Source organism: Ammodytes marinus (assembly GCF_949987685.1).
Source record: "Ammodytes marinus genome assembly, chromosome: 9".
Classification (NCBI taxonomy): Eukaryota; Metazoa; Chordata; class Actinopteri; order Uranoscopiformes; family Ammodytidae; genus Ammodytes; species Ammodytes marinus.
In genome coordinates this window covers 10683527-10706922 of record NC_137213.1, presented here as the reverse complement: position 1 = coordinate 10706922, position 23396 = coordinate 10683527, and the positions used below count along the sequence as shown (strand labels likewise).

At 39.8% G+C, this 23396-nt stretch overlaps 2 protein-coding genes across 4 annotated transcripts in view; one reads left to right on the top strand and one right to left on the bottom strand.

Moving 5' to 3' along the window:
* Positions 1-9619, bottom strand: part of gpr160 (G protein-coupled receptor 160) — a 15806-nt gene extending 6187 nt beyond the window's left edge. Inside the window, exons 1-2 of the mRNA XM_080034834.1 lie at positions 9524-9619; positions 9214-9280 (exon numbers count right to left, since the gene is read on the bottom strand). The gene's annotated coding sequence lies outside the window, so the exon portion shown is untranslated. The remainder of the gene's footprint in view (positions 1-9213; positions 9281-9523) is intronic.
* nadkb (NAD kinase b) lies at positions 4075-23396 on the top strand. Of its 3 annotated transcripts, XM_080034833.1 has the most exons (13): positions 4077-4421; positions 9259-9307; positions 12517-12795; positions 12887-12970; positions 13538-13667; positions 15912-16020; positions 16210-16295; positions 16716-16818; positions 17546-17736; positions 20791-20890; positions 21017-21174; positions 21949-22031; positions 22519-23396. In XM_080034833.1, exons 3-13 carry the CDS (start codon positions 12533-12535, stop codon positions 22676-22678), a joined length of 1467 nt encoding a protein of 488 aa, XP_079890959.1. In that variant the 5' UTR covers positions 4077-4421; positions 9259-9307; positions 12517-12532; the 3' UTR covers positions 22679-23396. The 3 variants fall into 3 exon arrangements, with proteins under 3 accessions (XP_079890957.1, XP_079890959.1, XP_079890958.1); XM_080034831.1 differs by lacking the exon at positions 9259-9307 and having other exon boundaries at positions 4075-4421; XM_080034832.1 differs by lacking the exons at positions 4077-4421; positions 9259-9307 and adding an exon at positions 10908-11067.

The following is a 23396-nucleotide window of genomic DNA, read 5'->3' as shown; positions in this document are numbered from 1 at the left end:
GAACAGTTTAGAATCAAACCCACAGGCTATACAGGTCCTTCTCAAATAATTAGCATATTGTGATAAAGTTGATTATTTTCCATAATGTAATGATAATAATTGAACTTTCATATATTTTAGATTCATTGCACACCAACTGAAATATTTCAGGTCTTTTGTTGTTTTAATACTGATGATTTTGGCATACAGCTCATGAAAACCCCAAATTCCTATCTCAAAAAATTAGCATGTATGTAAGAATATGTGTTGGTGTGCGGATGTACAGAGTTTGAATAAAGAGAGAGAAAGAAAGAGGAGATCAAGTAAAAGCTCGCCACTTTCAGAGCCGTTAGTTGTTCACCTTGATTTAAAGCCTACAGTCATTCAGTCTGTGAGTGGTCTCACAAAGCTGATGCTGCTTCGGAGTTATCAGAGGGGAACAGCTGAGGGGTATACTACAAAGCAAACTCAACAGAGCCCGGCTCTCTTTTTTTGATCTGGTTCAACATAACACATACCCTCGCTCAGAGCTAACCAGTATCACGAAGGCAGTTATCAATCTCTTATGTTGAACGAGGGTTTCAGCTTCAGGCTCTGTGCGCGTCCCCATGAGAGGGGGCGTTTGACCGTCATTTGACTCTGCTTCCGCACAGACTGGACTGATCTTTTGCCGCTAACTTTACACAAACGGACTGATTGTGAGCAGCTGAGTAAAACAAAAGTGTGTCGCCAACTTCATTCAAGAGGAAGAGTTTGTCAGTCTGAATTATTACAGCAGAAATCAGAGAGCCGAAAAAAACTCTTACTGCAAATAAGGAGAGTGGAATGCTGCCAGCATTGAAATTATTTATTTATCTTGCCGATCGTTCTCGCAGTGCGTAACGTGACATTATAAAACAATGAAACGTTGAACTCGGATTTAAACACTATACCATTTAGCCTAATATATATATAGGCTACTTTGCTATATTTATAGCACTACGCCTATAGTCCCACACTTAAGAATGTAATTTAAGTCTGACACTGTCCCCAAATGAATAGCCTATGGAAAATCATTTAGTTTTGGGCCACATCATAATGAATACAATTTTGATTTAGACTATTAGCCTTTTATTTGTATCTTACAAATACCAATAGGCCTACATTAAAAAACCTGTAGTCTGGATTTTTCGGACAAATATGAATCTACTGTGAGAAGCTTAACCTGCGAGTCTGCAACGATGTCCGAACTGTGACAGCTGTCACCTGTCACGTCCCAACTGTAATCGCTACTGATGAAAAGAAAGAAGCCTACAGTGAAATAATGTTGCAACCTGTGATTTTATAGAACGCTTTATTAAGAGCCAGTGTGTGTATATCGCCAGGTAAAATCATTTGAGAGGAGAGCATAGAGTGGCGCTGCATACAGTAGCCTATAGGTGTGGGCTATTTTACATTTTCAATAACTGTATGCATGTGGCAAAAAGCCCCGGCGCGATGTTACAGTTCACTCTGTAAGCCTAATGTCACGGCTTCGTTTCGTTCATTAACTTACTGATCAATAAGTTTAGATGTAACAGTTTCCTCAGTGAGAATGTAGCGCTCAGACAATATAGTCAGGTCCGCGGGATTTCTAAATGTGTAGTTTCCTTGAAGGGCAGCGCTCTAAGAGCCGAATTTAAGCTCAAACTCTGAAACAAAAACTGGTCTGAGCAGGTTAGCCGTGCAGCCTCTGTTACCACGGTGATCTAGCCAGGTAAAAAGAGAGCCACCTTTCGTGATACTGAAAACTCTGGCTTTAGACCGCTTTAGACTCAACAGACCTCGCTCAGCCCTTAATCTCGCTTCGTAGTATACCCCTCTGATCTGGCACGTAGCGACAATCACAACAATCAAACATCTCCCGGAAAGCGGGAGGAAAAACCACAGTGAGCAATTAGGCAATTATTATGAAAATAATGCTCTCAGAATCACATTTAACAAGGGAAAAACAACTCGTCAGTTGGTACCTTAACCTTAAGTTAATGTATACCTAGGGTGAGTTGCCCTAATGTGGGACACTTTTTGCAATTTCAATTTATGTACGATATTAACATATGAAGCCAATACATTTGACCCATACATGATACCATTCTGAAATCCCCAAGATGTTGGCTAATTAAAAGAGAAGAAATAATTCAGATATCATACTCGTATATTAGTGGTCCATGTGCAAAATTGCTCAAGAAAATGGGTTTGCTCTAATCTGGGACAGTGTGTCGCTCTAATCTGGGACAGTCTGTATTATGCAGAAAAAAACAATATCCCCTTAACTAATTCAAATCAAACGTATCTGCTAACACTCATGGTCTTAGGTACATTACTCAGGTTTGATGGTTTCAATTTGAACAATACTTTTCTTGCCCTGGCTTCATATCCCAACTCTGCGCTTTGCCATTATAGCCTGACCTGTAATACATTGCATTGAGTTAACATAGGACATGAGAAAATTACTATTTCCTAGGCACAGGGTTGAGTTAATTTCTATTTGCTTCAGGGATGCTTTCTTTATAAGAGTATTAGACCTGTAAACCTTGAATAAAATTCATATTGCACATATGATTTTCCTGCATGTGTATTTCCCCAATTTAAATGACTGTCCCAGATTAGGCAAATCATGCTGTCCCACTTTTGGAAACACCTTTCCGAATGTGGGACAGCTACAGATTGATTGAAGATGAAAAAAAAACTTAAAACATTTTCCCAATATTATTGCATACTTTGATGCATAATTGTATCATAAACATAATCTGATAACAAATGGCAACATTGTTTTGTTAATGAAAAATGTAAAGCCTTAGCATTGAGTTCCTCTCAAACCTATGTCACTGTCCTTTTTCTGGACTTCACATGGTTTACTTCCTTTTTGACTGTTTCCCCTCCCTTATCTTTAAAATCAAAATTGTAAATTCATGTGATTTCAATCACAGGGAACCCCTGCTTGGATTTGACAACACTATTATCTATTTACATGTGTTAAAAATAAGCAGTGGCGACTGGTCATTAGGGGCACGTGGGGCGAAGCCCCACCTACTCTCACAAAAAAAAATATATATATATATATATATATATATATCAAAAAAAAAGTTCGGCGCTTTTAGTTCATTTTTAGCCGACCCTAGCTTGCTTCTAAGGATTGCGTTTGTCTGATTTGTGTCTTATGGCCTGTGCCATGTCCATGGTCTCTGCAGTCAGACTACGGCAGCCGTGTGAGCCAGTCAGATTTGGGCCGAAGGGCTAAGGGCTCGTTCGCCTTTTGCCCTCCCTGCCCAATGCAATGTGTATTGCACGTGAACAACTGCGAATGCGCGTGCTCGTAGTATTTCGCTGAACCGGAAGTCGCATGATAAACTCGCTAGAATCGGAAGTGGAAAACGGGGCGTTCCAAAATTAGGTGAATAGTGGACGGAGATATTAGCCTCGTTTGAGATGTCGCCGGCTTGCTAAGACCTGCGCAACTATGACGCTCGGCTTGCTGAGCGCACAGCATTTTTGCAGCATTTTTGTTGTGCGCTCAGCAAGACGCGCGTCATAGTTGCGCAGGTCTTGCTCAGACCTGGGTAAAGGCCGTTTCAGACGGAACGCGTTTGTCGCCCCTGGCAATGCATTGTCAATGGAGAGGCGAGCGGGGAGAGAGAAGGCGCGGCATTCTGTCAGGCGACACGACAAGCGGGCGCACTCCCGTGGAACTGTCGCTGCCGTGCTCGTGAAAACGCACGCGCACGCTCGCGGGGGCCGTTGGAATAGTTGAGAACTGTTTAACTTTTGACGCGCGGCAGTTGAAAATTTACTATCTATCGAAAATGGATGAGAAAATAGTGATCGCTGTCGCTGAATTTCCGGAAATTTATAACTGCTTCTTGACCGCTTACCGGGACATTAACCGTTCGAACGAGGCTAATTTTCCCCCAACGGTCAGTGCCCCTCCGGCAGGGGAAAGGCCATATATGGTTCGTTTCACTAATACTGTGACGCTGTAGTGCCGCGAAAAGTCATGTAGCCGGGAGAAGAGAAGGACGGAGAAGGATAACTTTGCTAACACAAAGATGTCATAGGCACACAAACCAAAACGAGTCGACAACATGAATGAAGTAGATAATTTTTGGAGCACATGTTTGAGACCCTTAGTCTGGAAGAGAAATTGGTAGGCTAGTAAAACCGCTTGGTACACATGATCCACCGGACAATATAGCCTATACAATGTGGAGTGGTAGCTATGCTAAAGAAGGCTAACGGCTATCATCATAAGAAGGCACTCTTCCCTCGTTTGCTGTTCGGTGGAGAAGGTATGTTGTGGAGGACGGGATACAAGGATTTTAAAAACTTTTCTGAGAGGATGAGATGAGAGCAGCTGGATGCTGTCTATGCTGGACGAGTGAACGTCGCTGTATTGACGGGGCCGCCTTTCTCTTCAAAGTGCTTTGGTGAGTGAAATAATGCTATTCTGTTTTGCTATCGATTGAAATTGATATTGAATATGGCGTTGAGTCGGAGTGTCAGTGTTTTCATGTGTCAGTAGCATTGCATTTGAAGGTGTGTGTGCTGCTGGTTGTGCTTATGTTATGGGCGATCATCAGCAATAGTTGTTGTTGTTGTTGTTGTTGTTGTTGTTGTTGACGATGCCATCAGAGTGTATGTTGTGAAGAGTGAGAGCTTTTTTATATATGTAACATATATTATTACTTTGAAAACTAAAGAGTTATCTTATCTGTGATTTTATTAGCCTGCCTTTATCTGACACCGCAGCAGCATGCAGCGCGCAAAGTAGCCTACCTACTGAACGGAATATGTCTGTTTAAAATCACGGCATTAAAAGCACTAAATGACTTGCTTTAACGAATTTCGTTAGAATATAACATGAAGAATTTTAGAATATTATTTCCATGAAGTTTAGTCAGAAAGTGAGCGATCACGAGTGGCTCATCCTCGCTGCTGTCCAAGGCATTTGAGATGCAGCATTTATTTTATGCTCATAGTTAATCATATAGCAGTGCTGAAACGAAAGCTTAATCGTGATCCGATTGCTTGTCCCTAACCTTGGATACACAGAGACATGTCCCCGAACTGACTGCGCGATAGTCTGTACAGTGAAACAGCCGCCTCCCTCGTTAGTTTCAGTCTACAGCCTACAATGCTAATATAACCACCACCTGCGCATGGAAAGCGTTTAATTAGGAATTATTTTTATTAGGAATTATTGAGCTGTTTTGTCGTCAGAAAATGAAGAAGTACTTCAGCAGATTGTCTGTGATGTGTAGCCACATTGAGTCCACTCGGTGACCATAACGTCACAAAGGCTGCGTGAATGAGGCTTTACTAAGTTAGTCCGATGCTGTGTTGTCACTTGACTCAGTTAGTTAAGATGCAGTTTGAGGTTCACGCTGCACACAGCTGCTGCTGGAGCCACCGGGAGTTTTTGCTCCACTTGAGAAAAATGGAATATTTGCAGTTTGCATAATCTATTTGAAATTGATATACATTTTTTGATCGTTCAAGATCCAGTCCTCATTCAAGTGTACTGTGTAGGCCCTATCCTTTGGAAAATATTCAATTTAAACTGATTTCGTTCATAGAAATAAAAATAGATTGTTTGAAATACATTTGTTCGCCAAACACCGTTTTTTGGCCATGTTTTGATATTGAACCTCTGTGAATTTTTTTTCGTATTTTCTTCATAAAAACACCGTTTTCAATAGGCATCTTCTGGAAAATATTTTGCCTAATTTGAATGGCTTTTCTTCATGTTATTTAAGTAGAAATAAAACGTGATGTAATATAGCGTTGTTCTGCTGCATTTATTTATCTATTGGCATTGATTTAGTTCCATTAAAGTAGTATTAAAGGGCAATAATGGTTTCAACGGGAAATCCCGGGAAATCCCGTGAGGAGCTCTGAAATCCCGGGATTTGAAAAGGGGCCATTTCGGGAAATTTCAGCAACCCTACATGGCAGGCACCTATAGGCTAGGCTACACAGGAGCATTTGAGTCCACACACAGTCTAAAAACACAGAATTACAAGGGTGCAGAGAACAGTGCACTTTTGCAGACGTACATATTAAGGTTGTTATTACATTATATTAATAATGTTGGTCGTGAACTAAAATGTGCCGGTCTGAGGCATGAAACTCCTTTTTGTTCCTACTACACACTGTGAATCCATTTTAGTGGGCTGGAGGTCACTCTCTCAAATCTCCTGCAGATTGAATGTCAGTTGTGAAAAAGCAGACGTAAAAAGATTTCGTAAAGATTCACACGTCAGCCCTTTGGGAAGCCTCGCCAGCCTTCGACTGAAGACACTTCTAAATTCTGCTGCTTCGACCCCCAACCACCTGGAAACGACTTGTGAGTTTTCTGACTGGAGCAAAGGTTTGAATAAAACAAAAAAGCAAAGCCTGGTTACTATGGGACACCGTCTCCATGCGGACAGAGGAAATGTATAAATAAGATATGAGCAGCGGAAAAGAAAAGTATTTTTTTTTTAAATTTTAGGTCAAGTCCACTGTGAGTTCGCTTTGTGTTTCTCTTTGTTTTTCCATACAGTTACAAGTGATGTGCGTCATAGAAGTCGTGTAGTTTACCTGAATGCCCTTGTTGTGCCTACAGCAGTGCTAAAAAGTACAATAGAAACCTATGAGGAAAATGAGGCCTAGTTCCCCTTTTCAAAGCCTGATAAGGAACTCTTTGAGGCCTAAATGGGTAAAATAAAGCCTGGATTTGAGTTTTCTGGAGGCAAAACCCCAGAACAAGGGGTCATAAAACTAAGGGACCCAGCCCTAGTTTCATCACACCTGATAAGGTTTTGTACCCCCATTGGCTGAGATCTTCCAGTCAACCATGTGACCATGCTATGATAAAACCAGCAAGCACCCCAAAATCACCGCCTTTTAGCAGTGGAGCCATCCACAAAGCGGGTGTTTGCAAACTTAAACTGAGCTCACAGACTGCTTGCCTGCAGTCTTTACCTTCCCGGATCCGAAGGAAGTTTCACCAAGGAAACTTCATCCTACCGCGGCTGCTGAAACTCAGCAGTGCCTTCCTCCCTGCCAGCCGGAGAAGAAGCCCAGCGTCTCTGAACGCAACAGACAGTAAACTGCCTCACCGCCTCCGCAAAAGACGCACGTGCCCCTACCGGAGCAAGCCAGCTGACCGCAACGGGCCACGTCTTTCCCCAAGAAGCAAGATCGCTCCTCCACTGGCATAACAAGCAGGACCCTCCTCTAAACCTGCCGTGTGGACCACAGGATCCTACCCATCGCTTCTCATCACCGTCGGAGACGGTTCACAGTAGGCATTTGTCTGGGCTATAAATTAGGCTATAGATATCTATTTAGGGTGAGTTGCCCTAATGTGGGACACTGCCTAATGTGGGACACCTAAGGTCGAGAGCATTTATCTCTTATTTTCAGTGGCGTTTCTAGGTGTAAAAAACAGGTGGGGCTCACAAAAAAAATAAAAAAATTGAGCTTCAAAGACACTGTTTCTCGCATTCTGGCGATTTTATAAACACAAAATAAGTTGTTCACATCATTGTGCACTTTCACATTTTAGCCAAAGAAGGAAAGGATTGCTCCCTTCATCTTTACTAACAGTTAAGTAAAAAATAGACAGGAGAAAATTCAATGTGCCGCTACAGTCTTTGGCCTCCGACAGCCAGATACAGAAATTTCAAGGTGGAGTTTTCCTTCATGTTGAGGTGATAGCTGACTATTATCGTTTCTCTTGCGTGCCATAACCTACCCTACACGTTTGACTGGGGGACATTGAACATTCAGAGTCTGAAACAGTAGGCCTATTACATCACAGTAAAACTCATAAACTTGTGCACTCTTTTTATTTTTAACTAAACTAAGTTGTATGATCCATCGATCTAGATAAAATCTTATTTTGCCCGTTTATTTCCCTCTTCTCTCTCACTCTCTCTCTCCCTCTGTCTCTCTATAGACCTATCTCTGTCGCGCTCTCTCTCTCCCTATCTTTTTTAATTTCTAACTTGGTTCAATGAATAATTACTTTGGACTAGGAAACAGCGTTTTATAATCTAGTGATGTAAGTGATCAACGCACAAAAACTAAACTTTGTTTGAGCAAATATCTTACTTATAAACAGATTGTATGAACTAAACAGGCAAAGTCTTTGCAGATCAAATATTTAAAGATCGATTTTATATGAATTACACGGCCCGTTGCCATTAGAGAGACGCGGTTCACGTTCAGAGATTTGAAATAAATTAAAGTCATTGTCTTAGTTTCTGTTTCCAATTCACTGAAAAAGATGATGGATTCGCTTGGATGAATGATAAAGAGATATTTGAAGGTCCTGATAAGACAGTAGTTTCCCAGGTAAGCCCAACTAGAACAACAGGTTTTTCTTTGGAGCTATGAAAAAAAAATTTCTGATGAAATGTTTTGTGCGGGTGAGCTGCAGGGCTTATGTACATGTATAGTGTTTGAAGTATGTTGTGCAATGCTAAGTATGATGTACAAGGCTAAGGAGGGGGGGGGGGGGGCACCACAAAGCATCACAATTCAGAATCCCCCAAAGCATTACAATTCAGGATCGGTTTGAATAGTGTGTACGTTACACATAAAAATTATGATATGGCCAAAATCCTCACTTGCCTAATAATTGTGCACAAAGTGTATATGTTTTAACATGTTTCGAGTATGTTAATAATTTGTTGTCCCTTGGATCATAGTGTTTTCTAGATCCATTCAACAAATACAGCCCCACAGACACAACATTAGGGATAAATTACTATGAGCAATTAGCTGATTATGATCAATAAAAATGTTCAGGAAGCTAATATAATGGATGCTGAAATCTGATCTGCGCTCTGCTTAGTGTGGGACACTGGCAGGCAGCTGCAATTGTCGGAGATCTTTTTAATTCAGCTATTTAAATCTTTTAGACGATAACGCAGAGAAACTTAAATAAAGTGAACATGGGTGGAAACAAGACTCCCGGCTACAATCATCGTGGTTTATTCTTTTGAAATTGCTTAGATTTGTATGTTGGTTTACTCTCTTTCCATTTTGGATGGTTGCAACAACACACTTTTTCTTATTGTGTAAGAGAGAATAAATGCATTGTTTTTTTTCATAGCATGTGGAACACACCACAGTCCAAAACACCTGTAAACCCAGCAGTGAGTGTTTAAGCGCAGATTAAATAAACACATAATGAGCTTGGATTTTCTCTAATCCTTTTGTACATACCTTACTACGCCCCTGCTCCTTTTCTTTTTGTCGTCCACTGAACAGGTGCCGGTAGAGCTGCCCAGCCCTGAAAGGAAGTGGACATTGACCAAATGTAAACAAAGTAAACCAATCAACATTTTGCACAGTCAAATTTCTGTTATCAGAGAGAAATACAATAAAAACATTTTTTAAATGTTTTACTTTTCACCATTTTTCTAAAGCTGAGAAAAGCTTGATCTCCCAAAGTCAGCCTCACATTTCACCTCTGGATTTGACATCCTGTATTTAAAAACACAAGCGTACGGACAGTTACATTAGCGTGTATTACCTGTGTGAAAGCAGCCCTGCACTGTATCTCTGCTTCCTTGTTATTATTCAGAAGCAGCTTCAGCTCAGCTATCAGCAAGCTTTTGCCCTGAAGGCGTGGTAGGAAGAAATAGAGAGAATCCAGTGAGGAAACATGTGTATTGACTCTGAACGAGGAAGTACATAATTCACTTATTGTCCTCCTGTTTTAAATAACTCAACTGTGTTTTCTGTAAACAGCCAAGCCCACATTGAACTCCATACAACACATATTTCCCACAAACTCTATAATACTATGGAGTGTGTACTGTGTAGACATTAACTGTGACAAATTAAGGGTCTAGAAAAAGCGCTATAATAATCTTAAACTGGTAAAATGTTTAAACATTTTCATCAGGAATATGTAGGCCTACTTTGTATCAAATTTGCAGTATCAGAGCTAAAGTGCAAACAGGTATTCAAGGGGTTTCCACTTAAAAGAGAGAGTTGAGCAAGTGTGGTCTGCTTGCAATTAATTCTGTCTAGTTTGAATTAACGGTATTCAAATTTGATGCAAATGTGTCTTGAAGCCCCGTCAGAATACAGAAACAGTAGTTCAAATGTAATGTGGAGCCTCTTGTCTAAAGTAGACAGGACATGACCAGACCTGTCAAATTCCTTCTGTGTTTCAACCGTTTCATGCTGTGTAACTGAAAAAGGCTTTGAATCAAAACTTCCCTGAAGTCTTTGTCTATTAATTCAAGACGAATACAACAGGCACTGAAGTGCTCCTGAAATATAATGCGAGGTGGGTTTGGATGTGTTTATAGTTGTTGAAGCCATTATTATGCTACTCCTTTGCTTGTTTTATTTGATGACATGTAGTTTTGTGTGTGACCTTTGGGTAGAGCTTTGGGCTCAACTGAAAGCATAAAGGTAATCACCGGGCACGACCAGGTGTATACTTGTTATGAATGACCCACTTAATAGGTTTTAGGCTGACTACTATTTATTTTATGTTTTTAGTAACTACTATATACGTTTTGCATTACCTAGCCTACTACAAAGGTTTAAAAAAAAATCTTTTTAGTAACTACTTCATAGGTACTACATAGGTTTTTGTAGTTTTTTTTCTCCAAATTAACATTAGGTAAGGTTTAAAAAAACATTTTTCTTTTAGTTACTACTACATTTAAAAACATTGTTTTTATCGTAACTCAAACATGGTTACGCATTACATTCTACATAGTTTTTTGTTATTACATTTTTTAGATTAACTATCATGAAAAAAATGTTTAAACTTTTTTTTTTTTTATTGAAGCCTACGTGACTGTCACTCACCAAACATGTCGCTGTTCCTTTAACGGGGGACCCCAGTCCTGCGCACAGCTGAGCCGACACTGATGCTCCTGAGCCGGCCTGTTCGATACATCACTTCCTTGCTCCTTCATCTTCCTCGGTGGCGCATTTACTTCGTAATACTTCAGCATTTACAGTTTTGACAGACGGCGCTGTCCCGTTTCAGGCATAAATCAGCCTCGAGAGAAGTTATACCAGCAAAGAGCATGTTTGCTTCTTTCTGACAAAGTAAGGCTTCGTTTGGTTCGGAAGTTAGCACCGGTTAGCTGGTTAGCTAGGTAGCTTAAGGCTAGCTTACTGTCAACAGAACAACGTTTTTTTTTGTTACTCCAACTGACAGTTTTTACATTTTTTTTTCTTTTAATAAGTTAACCTTTAATCTCCGAGGCACGTGTTCACATACACGTTTATCTCATTTTAAAGTAAGAGCCAAGGTCAAACAACACAGGGAAGAACCTAGTATTTATTTTACTTTTATTTATGCTGTGAACAAATAAGTGTTAATCAGAATATGAATACTTCATTCATTTCCGGTTGTAATTTCGGACCTTTGTCGTTGCTCCAATTTTAGAATAGAAATATAGAAATAGAAAAAAGCATGTAAAGTGTTACAATACAATACAGCCTTACAAATAAAAAATTAAAACATAATATAACAGGAAAATAATAAGTGTACGTATTATCCTAAAATATTATTTGAAAATATTAACATAATAGGCTACAAACACTGGACATACCGTAATATGTAAATATTTTCATGTAGGCCTACTTTGTATCAAATTGGCATCCACAGGTACAGTATCAATAATGCTGGTTGTTGTTGGTTGATTTATTTTAACCATATTTTTCACTGGATCATGTTTTTCATGGATCTGTAAACATTTAAAGTGAGCTGCCTTAATAATGAATGTTAAAAGGGTAGGTGTAATAAGCTTCAGCCTATACCTTTTTGGTCCTGCTTGTTTCTTGTTTATCTTTTGTTGAGTTTTTTTTTGTCTTATTTCTAGAAGCATTTATTTTTTGTTCAGATTTGTTTTTTAAACTAAACTTTTTGACTGATAACTGTAGCACTGAAACTACTTACATTAGTGATTTTTTTAAATACATTTTTCTAGGTTCAACATTCACCCTGAGCTAAAAGTCTTATATAAATTGCTAACTGACAGCTAAAAAACTGAAAGACAAAAGTAGTGATCTTAAAAAAAAATATATTATCATTTACAAGTTAATCACTGTAAGACTCATTTGTGGCTCATACTAAATAAGCTACTTACACGACACTGGCTCAATCTTACTTCATGAATAACATAATATTTAAATAGTCAAGCATTTTATATTCATAAGTATGTTGGTTATATTCATTGTCAGTTAACCTGCTCCTGCTGATTGTTTCCTGTAATTCAAAAATGTATCATCTGAAACGCCCAAGGTGATGTCTTCAAAAGGCTTATTTTGTCTGGTCAGCTGATCGAAACCCTCAAAATATACTGTTTACAATGGTAGAAAACATTGGAAAGTGGCAAATCCTTATTTTTTCGACGCTGTTGCAAGATATCTTTTTGGCATTTTAGCTTCATAAAATGACTTCAAACGATTAATTGATCATCATAATGCTGGTATTGATGGTTTAAATTATTTCCATAAATATCTTTTCAACCGGTGCTTTCGTCTGTGTAGCCCCCCCTGCAGGAGAATGGATAAGTCTGACCCCTCTCCGTCCCCGGCCCCGACCAGAGGCATGGCGCGCCCCTCTGGCCTGGAGTCAGCCCGCTCCTCCAAACACAGGGAGCACTCGTCCAAGTCACCACGGCGACGTGGGAAGGGTACTAGATCTGAGCAGCCTGGGGCTGGTGGCGGTCAGGAACAGCTGCTGGGGCGGCGCAGGTTGCCGGGCCAACGGGAGCACTCCTCGCCCTCTGGTTCGGCGAGCGACACAGCGGAAAGCTCCCCTAAGAGGTTTGCACTGCAGGCTGCCAGCTGGTCACGTCGTGCCACTGTTGCCCCGGGGACATGAGGAGACTTGACTTGTTTTTTCATCTTCACACAGGAGAGCCCACTTTCTACATGGACCGTGCCCTGACACTCACTTCGGACCCAAGGCCTGTATACTTCCCAACCCGACTTCAGTCATGTAAGCATGAAGGTCGCCGCGCCACGAATGAGTTCAAACTTTGCATGCAGATGGTACGATCTGTTTTGTCGGGGACGTTGACACGTAGAGGCTTGTGTAACTGTGTGAGAGAGATAAGATAATGTGAGATTGCCGTGATTGGATGTGACATGAAATGGGGAAGTGCTAACAGAACAGACCACGGATGCTTATTGTCGCCGGTGTTTTCGCCGGACTTGATCTGAAAACCCATAGAGACACATACGAAATCATGCCGGTCAACCGCCATACAAAGGAGGAGAGAGACAACCGGTAAAGAGGAGGAAGAGAGGTTTTTTACATTCTGATGTTTGGAGTTTGGACTTCACTCCGTCAGACGTTAATGAATGACTGCAGCTGCTGGCACAGTGTATATTTATCTTTAGTTTATTCCATGTAAGACCTGGTGTCAGGGTGACGACAAACTGAATGAAAGTTGCAGGGAGATTGTAATTATGCAACAGTTGAATCTTTTTAAAGGTAGTTTACATAATGTTTAGTATGTTTGTTTGTTTGTTTACTATATTGTGTGTGTGTGTGTGTGTGCAGGCACATCCAGGACCCAGCCAGCCAGCGACTCACCTGGAACAAGCCTCCCGTCAACGTGCTCATCATCAGGAAAATCCGAGATGAAAGCCTCGTCGAGCCTTTCAAGGAGCTCTGCAGGTTTCTAGTGGAGGTAGGGACACAGGAATCATATACACTTTTTAACATGAATGTTTTAGACTGAGTATGCAGAAATACAGAAAACCCATTTTGATTCTTTCAGGTGTCTTGAGGTGCAATTGATTTTGGTTCTTGCACACATTGATAGTACATTAATTACAAAGATGTGTTCATATAGTAAGGGTGTAAAATAAATAAATGACCTCAAGTTTGTTATATCTACAAGACTCCACACAGTTCAACAAAACCCGTTTTCTGCACATCAAACAAAAGACAAAAGCCACAAGGAAGCTTGTGTTGATGGGAAAAAAAGATACTTAACTTTTATCAGACATCTAGTGCAACATTTAGTGTACTGTAAAAAATTAATACACTTTTAATAATTGTTATCTAATATTGTTTCAGACTCAGAATCTTGTTTTTTTTCATCTAAAAGGAATCTCTGTCGCTATATACATAACAGTCGCAATAAACATTGTGAAAATAAAATAGTTCAAAAACAAGCACTGCAAAAGTCAAGAATCATAAATTAACAAAATAAACAGGAAAAGTATGTTTTTGAAGTATAAACAGCTGTGCATTGTTTAACTCATTGATGACTATGGCAATCTAGGATGCATGTCCTTAATGCCTGAGGGTTTTCTGAAAAAAATACTACGAATTGTCAACGTCTAACAAAACCTTAATATCTAAGCCTGTGTAGCACATAGAAACATGAAATAAAATACATTTAAAAGTTAAGGTTCACAAGTTTTATTTAAACATGCTCCCTTAGCGCTTACAAACCAACAAATGTTTCTAAAAATCATCAAAATTTGATGGGGGAGGGAAAAAAGAATAAATAATATAAAATAATTAAAAATAATGTGCTAAATGAGGTTATAATCCTGCTTCCTTTAACCATGGATGGTAGTGACTGAGTGTGCAGTGGAGAGAAAAAGATAGACAGATAGAGGGAGGAAGAGATGGCTTTATAATTTAGTTCAGTTATCACTGGCACCATAAATCCGTCTTCCCAGTACAACTGGAACGCAGACTGACTCCCGCTGTCTGGAGCCGATCAGCTGGTCCAAACAGCTGTATAAGATGGAGATGAAAACGAAACTGAAAGTTAACTACCACCTGGCTGGGCTCAATTTGAGTTGGAGCAGCAAAATATAGCCTAAATTCATAAATATTGTTAATATATAGATGAAATGTGTTGTGTGATTTTCTTCAGTAGCCTATAGTAGACCTAGATTCTGCGCTCCGAACGCCACTAGCTCTTCTGTAATACACTATCGCAGACACAGCCGGCAAATGTATTTATTATTTATTTATTTTTATTTTATTCATTTTTTTATTGACGTGATTTTCGGCAAACCACACAACATTTGGGTGGTCACGTGGTCTTAAAAAATCCACAAAACCCACCTCATGTGTATTTGAACCTATGACCGTGCATTCTATGCTCCGCGCGCCATGAAAATTAGATAAAGCAACAATGCGCAGCAGCCGGCAGGTGATACAGTGTTGTGTCGCGCAGCAGCCGGCATCAATGGGTTAAAGTTGCTGCAGAGCAGGGGGCGCCCTTAGCTCAGTTGGTAGGGCTTCCCCCCATGGGCCTCGGCCAGCAGTGGACACGGGTTCGATTCCAGCCCGCGGTCGTTCTCTGCATGTCACTCCCCATTCTGCCCCATTTCAACTCTGTCTCTACACTGTCAATAAAGCATAAAAATGCCAGAAAAATATCTTAAAAAAAAAAAAAAATTGCTGGCTGCAGAGCTGACAATAATTTTTCTGTTTGCAGTACAGATCTGAATTTTCTTTCTCAGTTATATTTCAGAAATAATATGTACTACATGTTTGAATTCAGAGATTAGATTGTCAATGTCTATGATATCAAATCAGTTTGGTCCTTGACTGCTTACAAACTAAATCTACTGAGAAATTCTGTAGAAAAATTAGTCAAAGAACAGACTTTCCTCTGAATCAGTTAAAAAGAAGAAAACAGGAAATGAAGCAGACATGTGGATAAAAGTTAAAGTCTGGTTACGACACCTTTGGACCACATGTTTCCAAAATAAGCTGGACTTTGTGAAACAAGACGGTCAAAGATGGTGTGGGAGGGACGTCATGTATTGGCATTCCATACAAACACCGTCATATTTGGCATATGCCGTCATGTTTGGCATACTGTCAACTGGAGCGAGTGTGTGTGTGTGTGTGTTTGTGTGTGTTTTGTCTGTGGTTGCTGAGGCTTGTCTCTGTGCATCAGGAGAAGCAGATGATGGTGTACGTTGAGCGCAGGGTGGCAGACGACGCTACACTGTCAAAGGATGAGGCGTTTGGCTCCATCCGCAACCAGCTCTGCACCTTCAGAGAGGGTGAGACAAGAAAGACACTGTAATGCAGTCTACATTTAGAAATAGAGAAATATTTCACTTTTTATTGCACTACATTTATTTTACAGATCAAGTAAAGGCCCTTTACAAATGTCAGATTTTTCTCAAAAATCTTTTCTGTGTGTTAGTTTACATAACAAAGTCAAATTGACCATTTTGTTCCGCCTGCAGGTTACGATGACATCTCTGAATGCATAGACCTGATCATCTGTCTGGGTGGAGATGGGACTTTGCTCTACGCCTCCTCTCTCTTCCAGGTAATCTCTCCTCTTACTTTCACACACTTTACTTTCTTATCAGTCCATCACCGCAGGCTCTAGCAGCTGAAGTTGGTACTTTGAAATGACAAATTTTCTTGCTATACAAAATTCTGTGAAACTAATGTTTTTTCCTATCTTGTGAGGCATGATCAAAGAAAAATACCAATAAATAAATATACGTATACTTATAATATATAAATATTTGAGAAAAAAAGGTATACAAATTCAAATATTTTAATATTATATATATATATATATATATATATATATATATATATATATATATATATATATATATATATATATATACAGATTATTTCAGTAATGGTTACTATATGTAGCTCAGTAAACAGAAGTGTTTGAGTCATGACTGCGTCATAGCATTCTTAAGTCTGCTCTTGTTTTTGTTATGTTCAGGGCAGCGTTCCTCCTGTTATGGCCTTTCACCTCGGCTCCCTGGGTTTCCTTACGCCGTTCAAATTTGAGTCCTACAAGACCGAAGTGGCCAAAGTGTTTGAAGGTAGAGTCAGTGGAGTTTTCTATTTAACCCATTGATGACTATGGCAATCTAGGATGCATGTCCTTAATGCCTGAGGGTTTTCTGAAAAAATACTGTAGTACGAATTGTCAAGTCTACCAAAACCTTAATATCTAAGCCTGTGTAGCACATAGAAACATGAAATAAAATACATTTAAAAGTTAAGGTTCACAGGTTTTATTTAAACATGCTCCCTTAGCGCTTACAAACCAACAAATATTTCTAAAAATCGTCAAAATTAGATGAATTAGAAAAATATTAAATATTCTTAATAAATAGATGCAATGTGTTGTGTGATTTTCGTCAGTAGTCTATAGTAGACCTTGATTCTGCGCACCAAACGCCACTAACTGTTCTGTCGCCGACATAGCTGGCGTATTTTTTTTATTATTTTGTTTTATTTTTTTATTTTTTATTTTTTTGATTGACATGATTTTCGGCAAACCACACAACTTTTGGGTGGTCACGTGGTCTTCAAAAAATCAACAAAACCCACCTCATGTGTATTTGAACCAATGACAGTGCATTATATGCTGGGAATGCCATGAAAATTAGATAAAGTAATAATGCTGCGCGACGCAGCATCAGGCAGGAGAGCCAATGTGGCATCGCGCAGCAGCCGCCGTCATCAATGGGTTAATAAAAAAATATATGTGTGTGTTGGTTATGTGTATATGGATGTTTGTCTGTGATGTGACTGTGTTTTCAGGCAATGCAGCCATCACTCTGCGCAGCCGGCTGAAGGTGAAGGTGGTGAAGGACATGCTCCAGAGAGAAGGGCCGCAGGAGCACGACCGAGAGACCACAACAACAACACAACAACAAGAGCAAGAACACAATGGAGTCCTCACACATGGACACACCAACAGCGAGGCCGGCAAGGTCTCACTGCAACTACAGGTGAGGACAAAGAGGCAGAGGGGAGGGAAGGCAATGCTCAACAACCAGGCCTTTCAAAGTGCCTTAGGTATGACAGAAAGACATTGAGAAAAAGGTAAACAAGAAACACATGGTAATATATAAATTCACATGCATAGGGTTATAAAAGAAAAGAGACAACATAAAATACTAGATACAATTGAGCTCAATGAGTACATCAATAAGCTTCTGGGCTGTTGACATATTACAGTAATTAGTTATAGTTGATAGGACCCAAGTGGCTCTTGAGCTAAAGGCATCATGCATATTACAGCCCCTTTCCATGACAGGGACGTCAACTTTATTCTTTCAACTGTATTTGTCCCTGGAGGGCAGTTGGTTTTGCAACAATATGAAATACAAATTGATACAAAAGGTTACAAGACAATAAAATACAGAAAGCCCAGAGAGGGTACTTAAAACTCCCAACCACCTCCCAGTTGACCTTTACTATTTAAGAGAGAGCAGCTTTAGCCTCAATGCTGAGATTTCTATAGCAACAGATTGCAGAAAATGTTACAATAGAGAGTAGATACACTCGATGTTGGATCTGTTACAAAAGGGGATCATGAGGGTCTCATTGACTTAACCTTCTGGTGGTCACTGCATGAGCATGCACCTTCCTCTTTCTTTAGGGTCCCAGAACCGCATTTAGAAAGAACTGGGTGAGAGTCGGACATTTCAGATAAAGTTTATAGAAAAACTTTGTTGATTGTTTCACCATACTTAACCCATTGATGACTATGGCAATCTAGGATGCATGTCCTTAATGCCTGAGGGTTTTCTGAAAAAATAGTACGAATTGTCAAGTCTACCAAAACCTTAATATCTAAGCCTGTGTAGCACATGGAAACATGAAATAAAATACATTTAAAAGTTAAGGTTCACAGGTTTTATTTAAACATGCTCCCTTAGCGCTTACAAACCAACAAATATTTCAAAAAATCGTCAAAATTAGATGAATTAGAAAATTATGAAATATTGTTAATAAATAGATGCAATGTGTTGTGTGATTTTCGTCAGTAGTCTATAGTAGACCTTGATTCTGCGCACCAAACGCCGTTCTGTCGCCGACATAGCTGGCGTATTTTTTTTATTATTTTGTTTTATTTTTTTATTTTTTTGATTGACATGATTTTCGGCAAACCACACAACTTTTGGGTGGTCACGTGGTCTTCAAAAAATCAACAAAACCCACCTCATGTGTATTTGAACCAATGACAGTGCATTCTATGCTGGGAATGCCATGAAAATTAGATAAAGTAATAATGCTGCGCGACGCAGCATCAGGCAGGAGAGCCAATGTGGCATCGCGCAGCAGCCGTCATCAATGGGTTAAATATAAGATAAATAACCTTAAATCACCCAGCAGATTGTCCACTAGGGATCGAGATGCTGCGAAGTTTGCTAGATCTAACACAAGCACCAACGAAGGTGCATCTCAAATTCTTTCGTTTCTTGATTTAAGTTCCCTCTGGTTCCTTAGTTCTTGGAAACATTTAGTTAAAAAGGTGCTCTTGGGGTTTCAATTCATCCTCGTAATCAACCCATAATAAGGCTAAGTACATAAACGATGGAGGCATAGTCTGTGTGTGTGTCTGTGTCCTGTTGTTTTCTTTTTCCTCCCTGTCTGTGTGTGCGTTTCATACACGAGCACAGGTCAGTGACCAAACCGGGTTGCCACGGCGACAGTCATAATAAAAGCTCCCGGGCGTAGAGGAGGGAGATAAAGTCGGATGTTGTGAAGTTCTTCAGGGCCAGTTGCCATGGAGACCATGGCGTAAACAGCAGCGTCCACACCGAAATGGATATTTAATGAGCTAGTGACGCGCTTGGTCTGAGACACTGTGTAACTAAACAACATGCCTCGCTGCTGTACACACACACACACACACACACACACACACTCACACACACACACACACACACACACACACACACACACACACTCTTCTGCTAGAATTTGTCATTTTCAGTGCAGCCTCGTCCCATTTGTTTCTTCTATCTCATGGTTAAAAAGGGACAGTGATGGATTGTTCTTGTGTCTGACCTCTCATTACATCACGTCTGCTGTATCCAGCAGGATGTTTGCTCCGCACTCGGCTGACGTCAGTACATCTGCCAGACATCAGCACTGGATTCTTTTTATGTGAATGTCGGAAAGTGTACAACAGTTCCCTTCCCTGTTTCCTGATGTAATGTGGGATTGTGGGAAACTGCCATCCTGCGTCTGCTGGTTGATTTTATTTCATAATATATGTTGGTCTGTAAAAAGGAAATACATCCTAAAGACGCACCACGGCGGCTTCAAAGAGGTTTCAACATTACACAGGAGAGGCAGTGCAGTTGTTTTGCCTAGATCATCTTTGCCAGGGAGGTTTAGTTTTGAGTTGTTTGCTTGTTTTTCAGCTGGCTGTGTCAGAAGCTACTAAACATGTATGAAATAAATTTTGGTGCAGGTTTTCCATTACTAACTGATGGGTTTTTGTTGTGGATAGAGCCCCCGTGTGGACATTTATAAAGCACTTCAAGTGATGAAAATCCAAACCTACTGTATCTTCTTTAGATTAGTTCATTGGCTCAAGATTAGACAAGTCCTCATTCTACATGAATAGATGTCTTGCAACATTACATCTTTGCAGCATTCCTTATTTTTTTTATTGGCCGAAAACAAGTTTGATTGACTTTGAAAAAGAGAAATGTATTTGTTTTTTTATTTAATATTTGTTAAATTTTCATGTCATTGATGGCCAAATTCTCATTTATTGCACATGTACGTAAGTATATGCACAAAAGCACATCAAAACATTCATGGCATCGACCTATTAGATGGCACTACAGTAACATGATCAATGTAAATGGATCAGTGGTCATGAGTCTGGGTGTATTTAGGGGCTTTGTTTTAGCAAAATCAAAGGATTTCCCCAAAATCAACATGGACATGTACTTTATCAATATTTTGATACAGCTGTGGTGGGCTTACGTGCTTTGTGAGAGTCTCCTGATTTTCACTGTTGTGTGTGTTTGTGTGTGCAGGTGTTGAATGAGGTGGTGGTGGACCGAGGCCCCTCCTCCTATCTGTCCAATGTGGACTTGTATCTGGATGGGCGACTCATCACCTCAGTGCAGGGAGACGGTAAGAGCATTCATAACTCACACTCTCAAACTCAATCAAATCAATCATCATAAACGAGGAGAATTATCTTCAGTTGAAGCAGATAAGGTAAATATAGTAAACAAACTGCCTCTGTCTGTTCTCCAGGTGTGATTGTGTCCACCCCAACTGGCAGCACAGCCTATGCCGCCGCAGCAGGAGCCTCCATGATCCACCCCAACGTCCCCGCCATCATGGTCACCCCCATCTGCCCACACTCGCTCTCCTTCAGGCCCATAGTCGTCCCTGCTGGGGTGGAGCTCATGGTGACGACGCATTTCATTTACCCATAGTGTCATAGGCTAAGGAATCACAAGACAATGGAAGGAGTAAAATGTTTTTTTTTGCCTAAAGGTTGTACCCTCTTATGGTGTTTTATGACATCAACAAACTATTCACATCAATTTGAACCATTCATTGACCCTGCGTGCCCTTTTATAAAACTGCCTGCATCAAGTTACGCCAGTCATTTACTTAGCTTTGAGTACACGGCACATACAGTATATATCATTATTTTTGGTTGCCAAGGTTGTTAATGTACCCTGGACAACCATATCTTCATAAAGACCTGGTTTCAGATCCAAGTTCCTCTTTATGCTCTTATTTTTCTTAGCTTTTATTTTGAAGTTGTGAAAAGAAGTTCCCATCAGTCCCTGTCAATATTTGATCTAGTCAATGTTTGATTTGAGCCTCGCTAAAATAAATACATCCACAACTATTGGATGGATTCCCAGAAGATGAATACTATTAACTCTCCTGATGTTTCATGGAGTGACACCTTTAGATATGGTTTTGCGTGAAATGTCTCGAGAAGTATTAGATTAGAACTAATTATGGTGCCGATTTTCCTGATTTCACTCCTCAAGATGAATTCTAATAACTTTGCTGATCCCTTAACTTTTCATGTAGTGCAAATTTTTGATTTGTCCAATATTTTTGTTTCTAACCAAAATACCTGCAAGACTTGTAACATTACGTTTTGCTTTGAGTGTGGCCCTAAGCTGTTGTTATTACTTCTGGAACTTTGTCCCCCAAAACAGATCACTTTGTCCCCAGAAGCCAGGAACACGGCCTGGGTGTCGTTTGATGGCAGAAAGAGACAGGAGATCCAATATGGAGACTGGTAAAGTTTACCGTCATTATCAACTGCCGTTTCATTGCACAGATTTATTTTTTAATATGAGTAGGTTGTGTTGGTCTGACATTATAAGGAAAAAACTTAACATTTCAGAAAGTGGAATACATTTGAGTGATTTTCTGTCGTAAACCTTAATCATTTTATATTTTAATTTTTTTTAAACACAACAGAGGGTTACAGACTTTCAACTCATCACTCAGGCTATTATTCCAGTTGAACTCTGAAATTAAACACTTCTGTATTTTAACTTTACCCTCCTGAATTATAATTTACTTCTCTTGATTTCAGAGAATATTAAATACAAACAGAAAGGCTTTTACTCCTGTTCCTTAAGTATTCCCAATGTCTTAAAATTACACTATAACTAAAGTTTTAACAGGCAGGACCCTAAAAATAATGGATTTTTCGGCTTACTATAAATAGTCAAAATTATTTTAGTAATTTAGCTTCCTGATTTTTTTTCTCCCAACAGCATCAAGATCACCACGTCTTGTTACCCGGTTCCCTCCATCTGTTGCCATGACCTGGTGTACGACTGGTTTGAGAGCCTGGCTCAGTGTTTGCACTGGAACGTTCGCAAGAGGCAGGCGCGACTTGCTGACGTCTCGGACTCATCAGACACAGAGAACTGAACCAGTGAGTTGCTGTCGCGTTTTAAGGACGTTGGGTCGACACTCTCCCCAGCAGCTGAGTGAGGAAGTGGGCTGAGACACAACCACGGTGTCCCCCTAAAAACCGCGGACGCTGGGAGTGAGGGCACGCGTGTCTAAAGCCATATATAGAGTTACATTAGTCCCATGAACTGCATACTGAGTGTACATGTGATGAAGCATCTCGTTACATTCCAGTACATGTATCTGTAGCTTACAGGGAGAGAGAGCATGTTTCAAATGATACTCAAATGAGTTCAGTATGTATTAATATTTTGGTGTTTTGGACCTGGAGCACTTAATCAATAATGTGATGATCAGTGTGTAAACTCTACGTAGAAAAAACCACTGATACATGGAGAAAGAAGAATGTAGGTGTAAATGTGTACATATGGGATTGGATACATTTATTTAATGTCATATTTATGTGATATTTATATATTTTTCAGGATATGAAAAGAGGTAAAACGGTCAGCCAAAGACTCATTACTGTTTGTGGTTGTTGTGGATTTTTTTTCATTATTTGTTTTCACATCTGTTACGCCAGAGTTAAAGTCAGACTGCATGTTGTATAAACAAAACCAAAAAGAATGAGTTGGAGAAAAGCTTCCTCCAATTTTGTCTTTGATTCAATGATCATTAAAAAGTCAAAGTCTGTAGCAGAAGAGCAAAGGTGCTGAAATAAAGCTTTCAACACTCA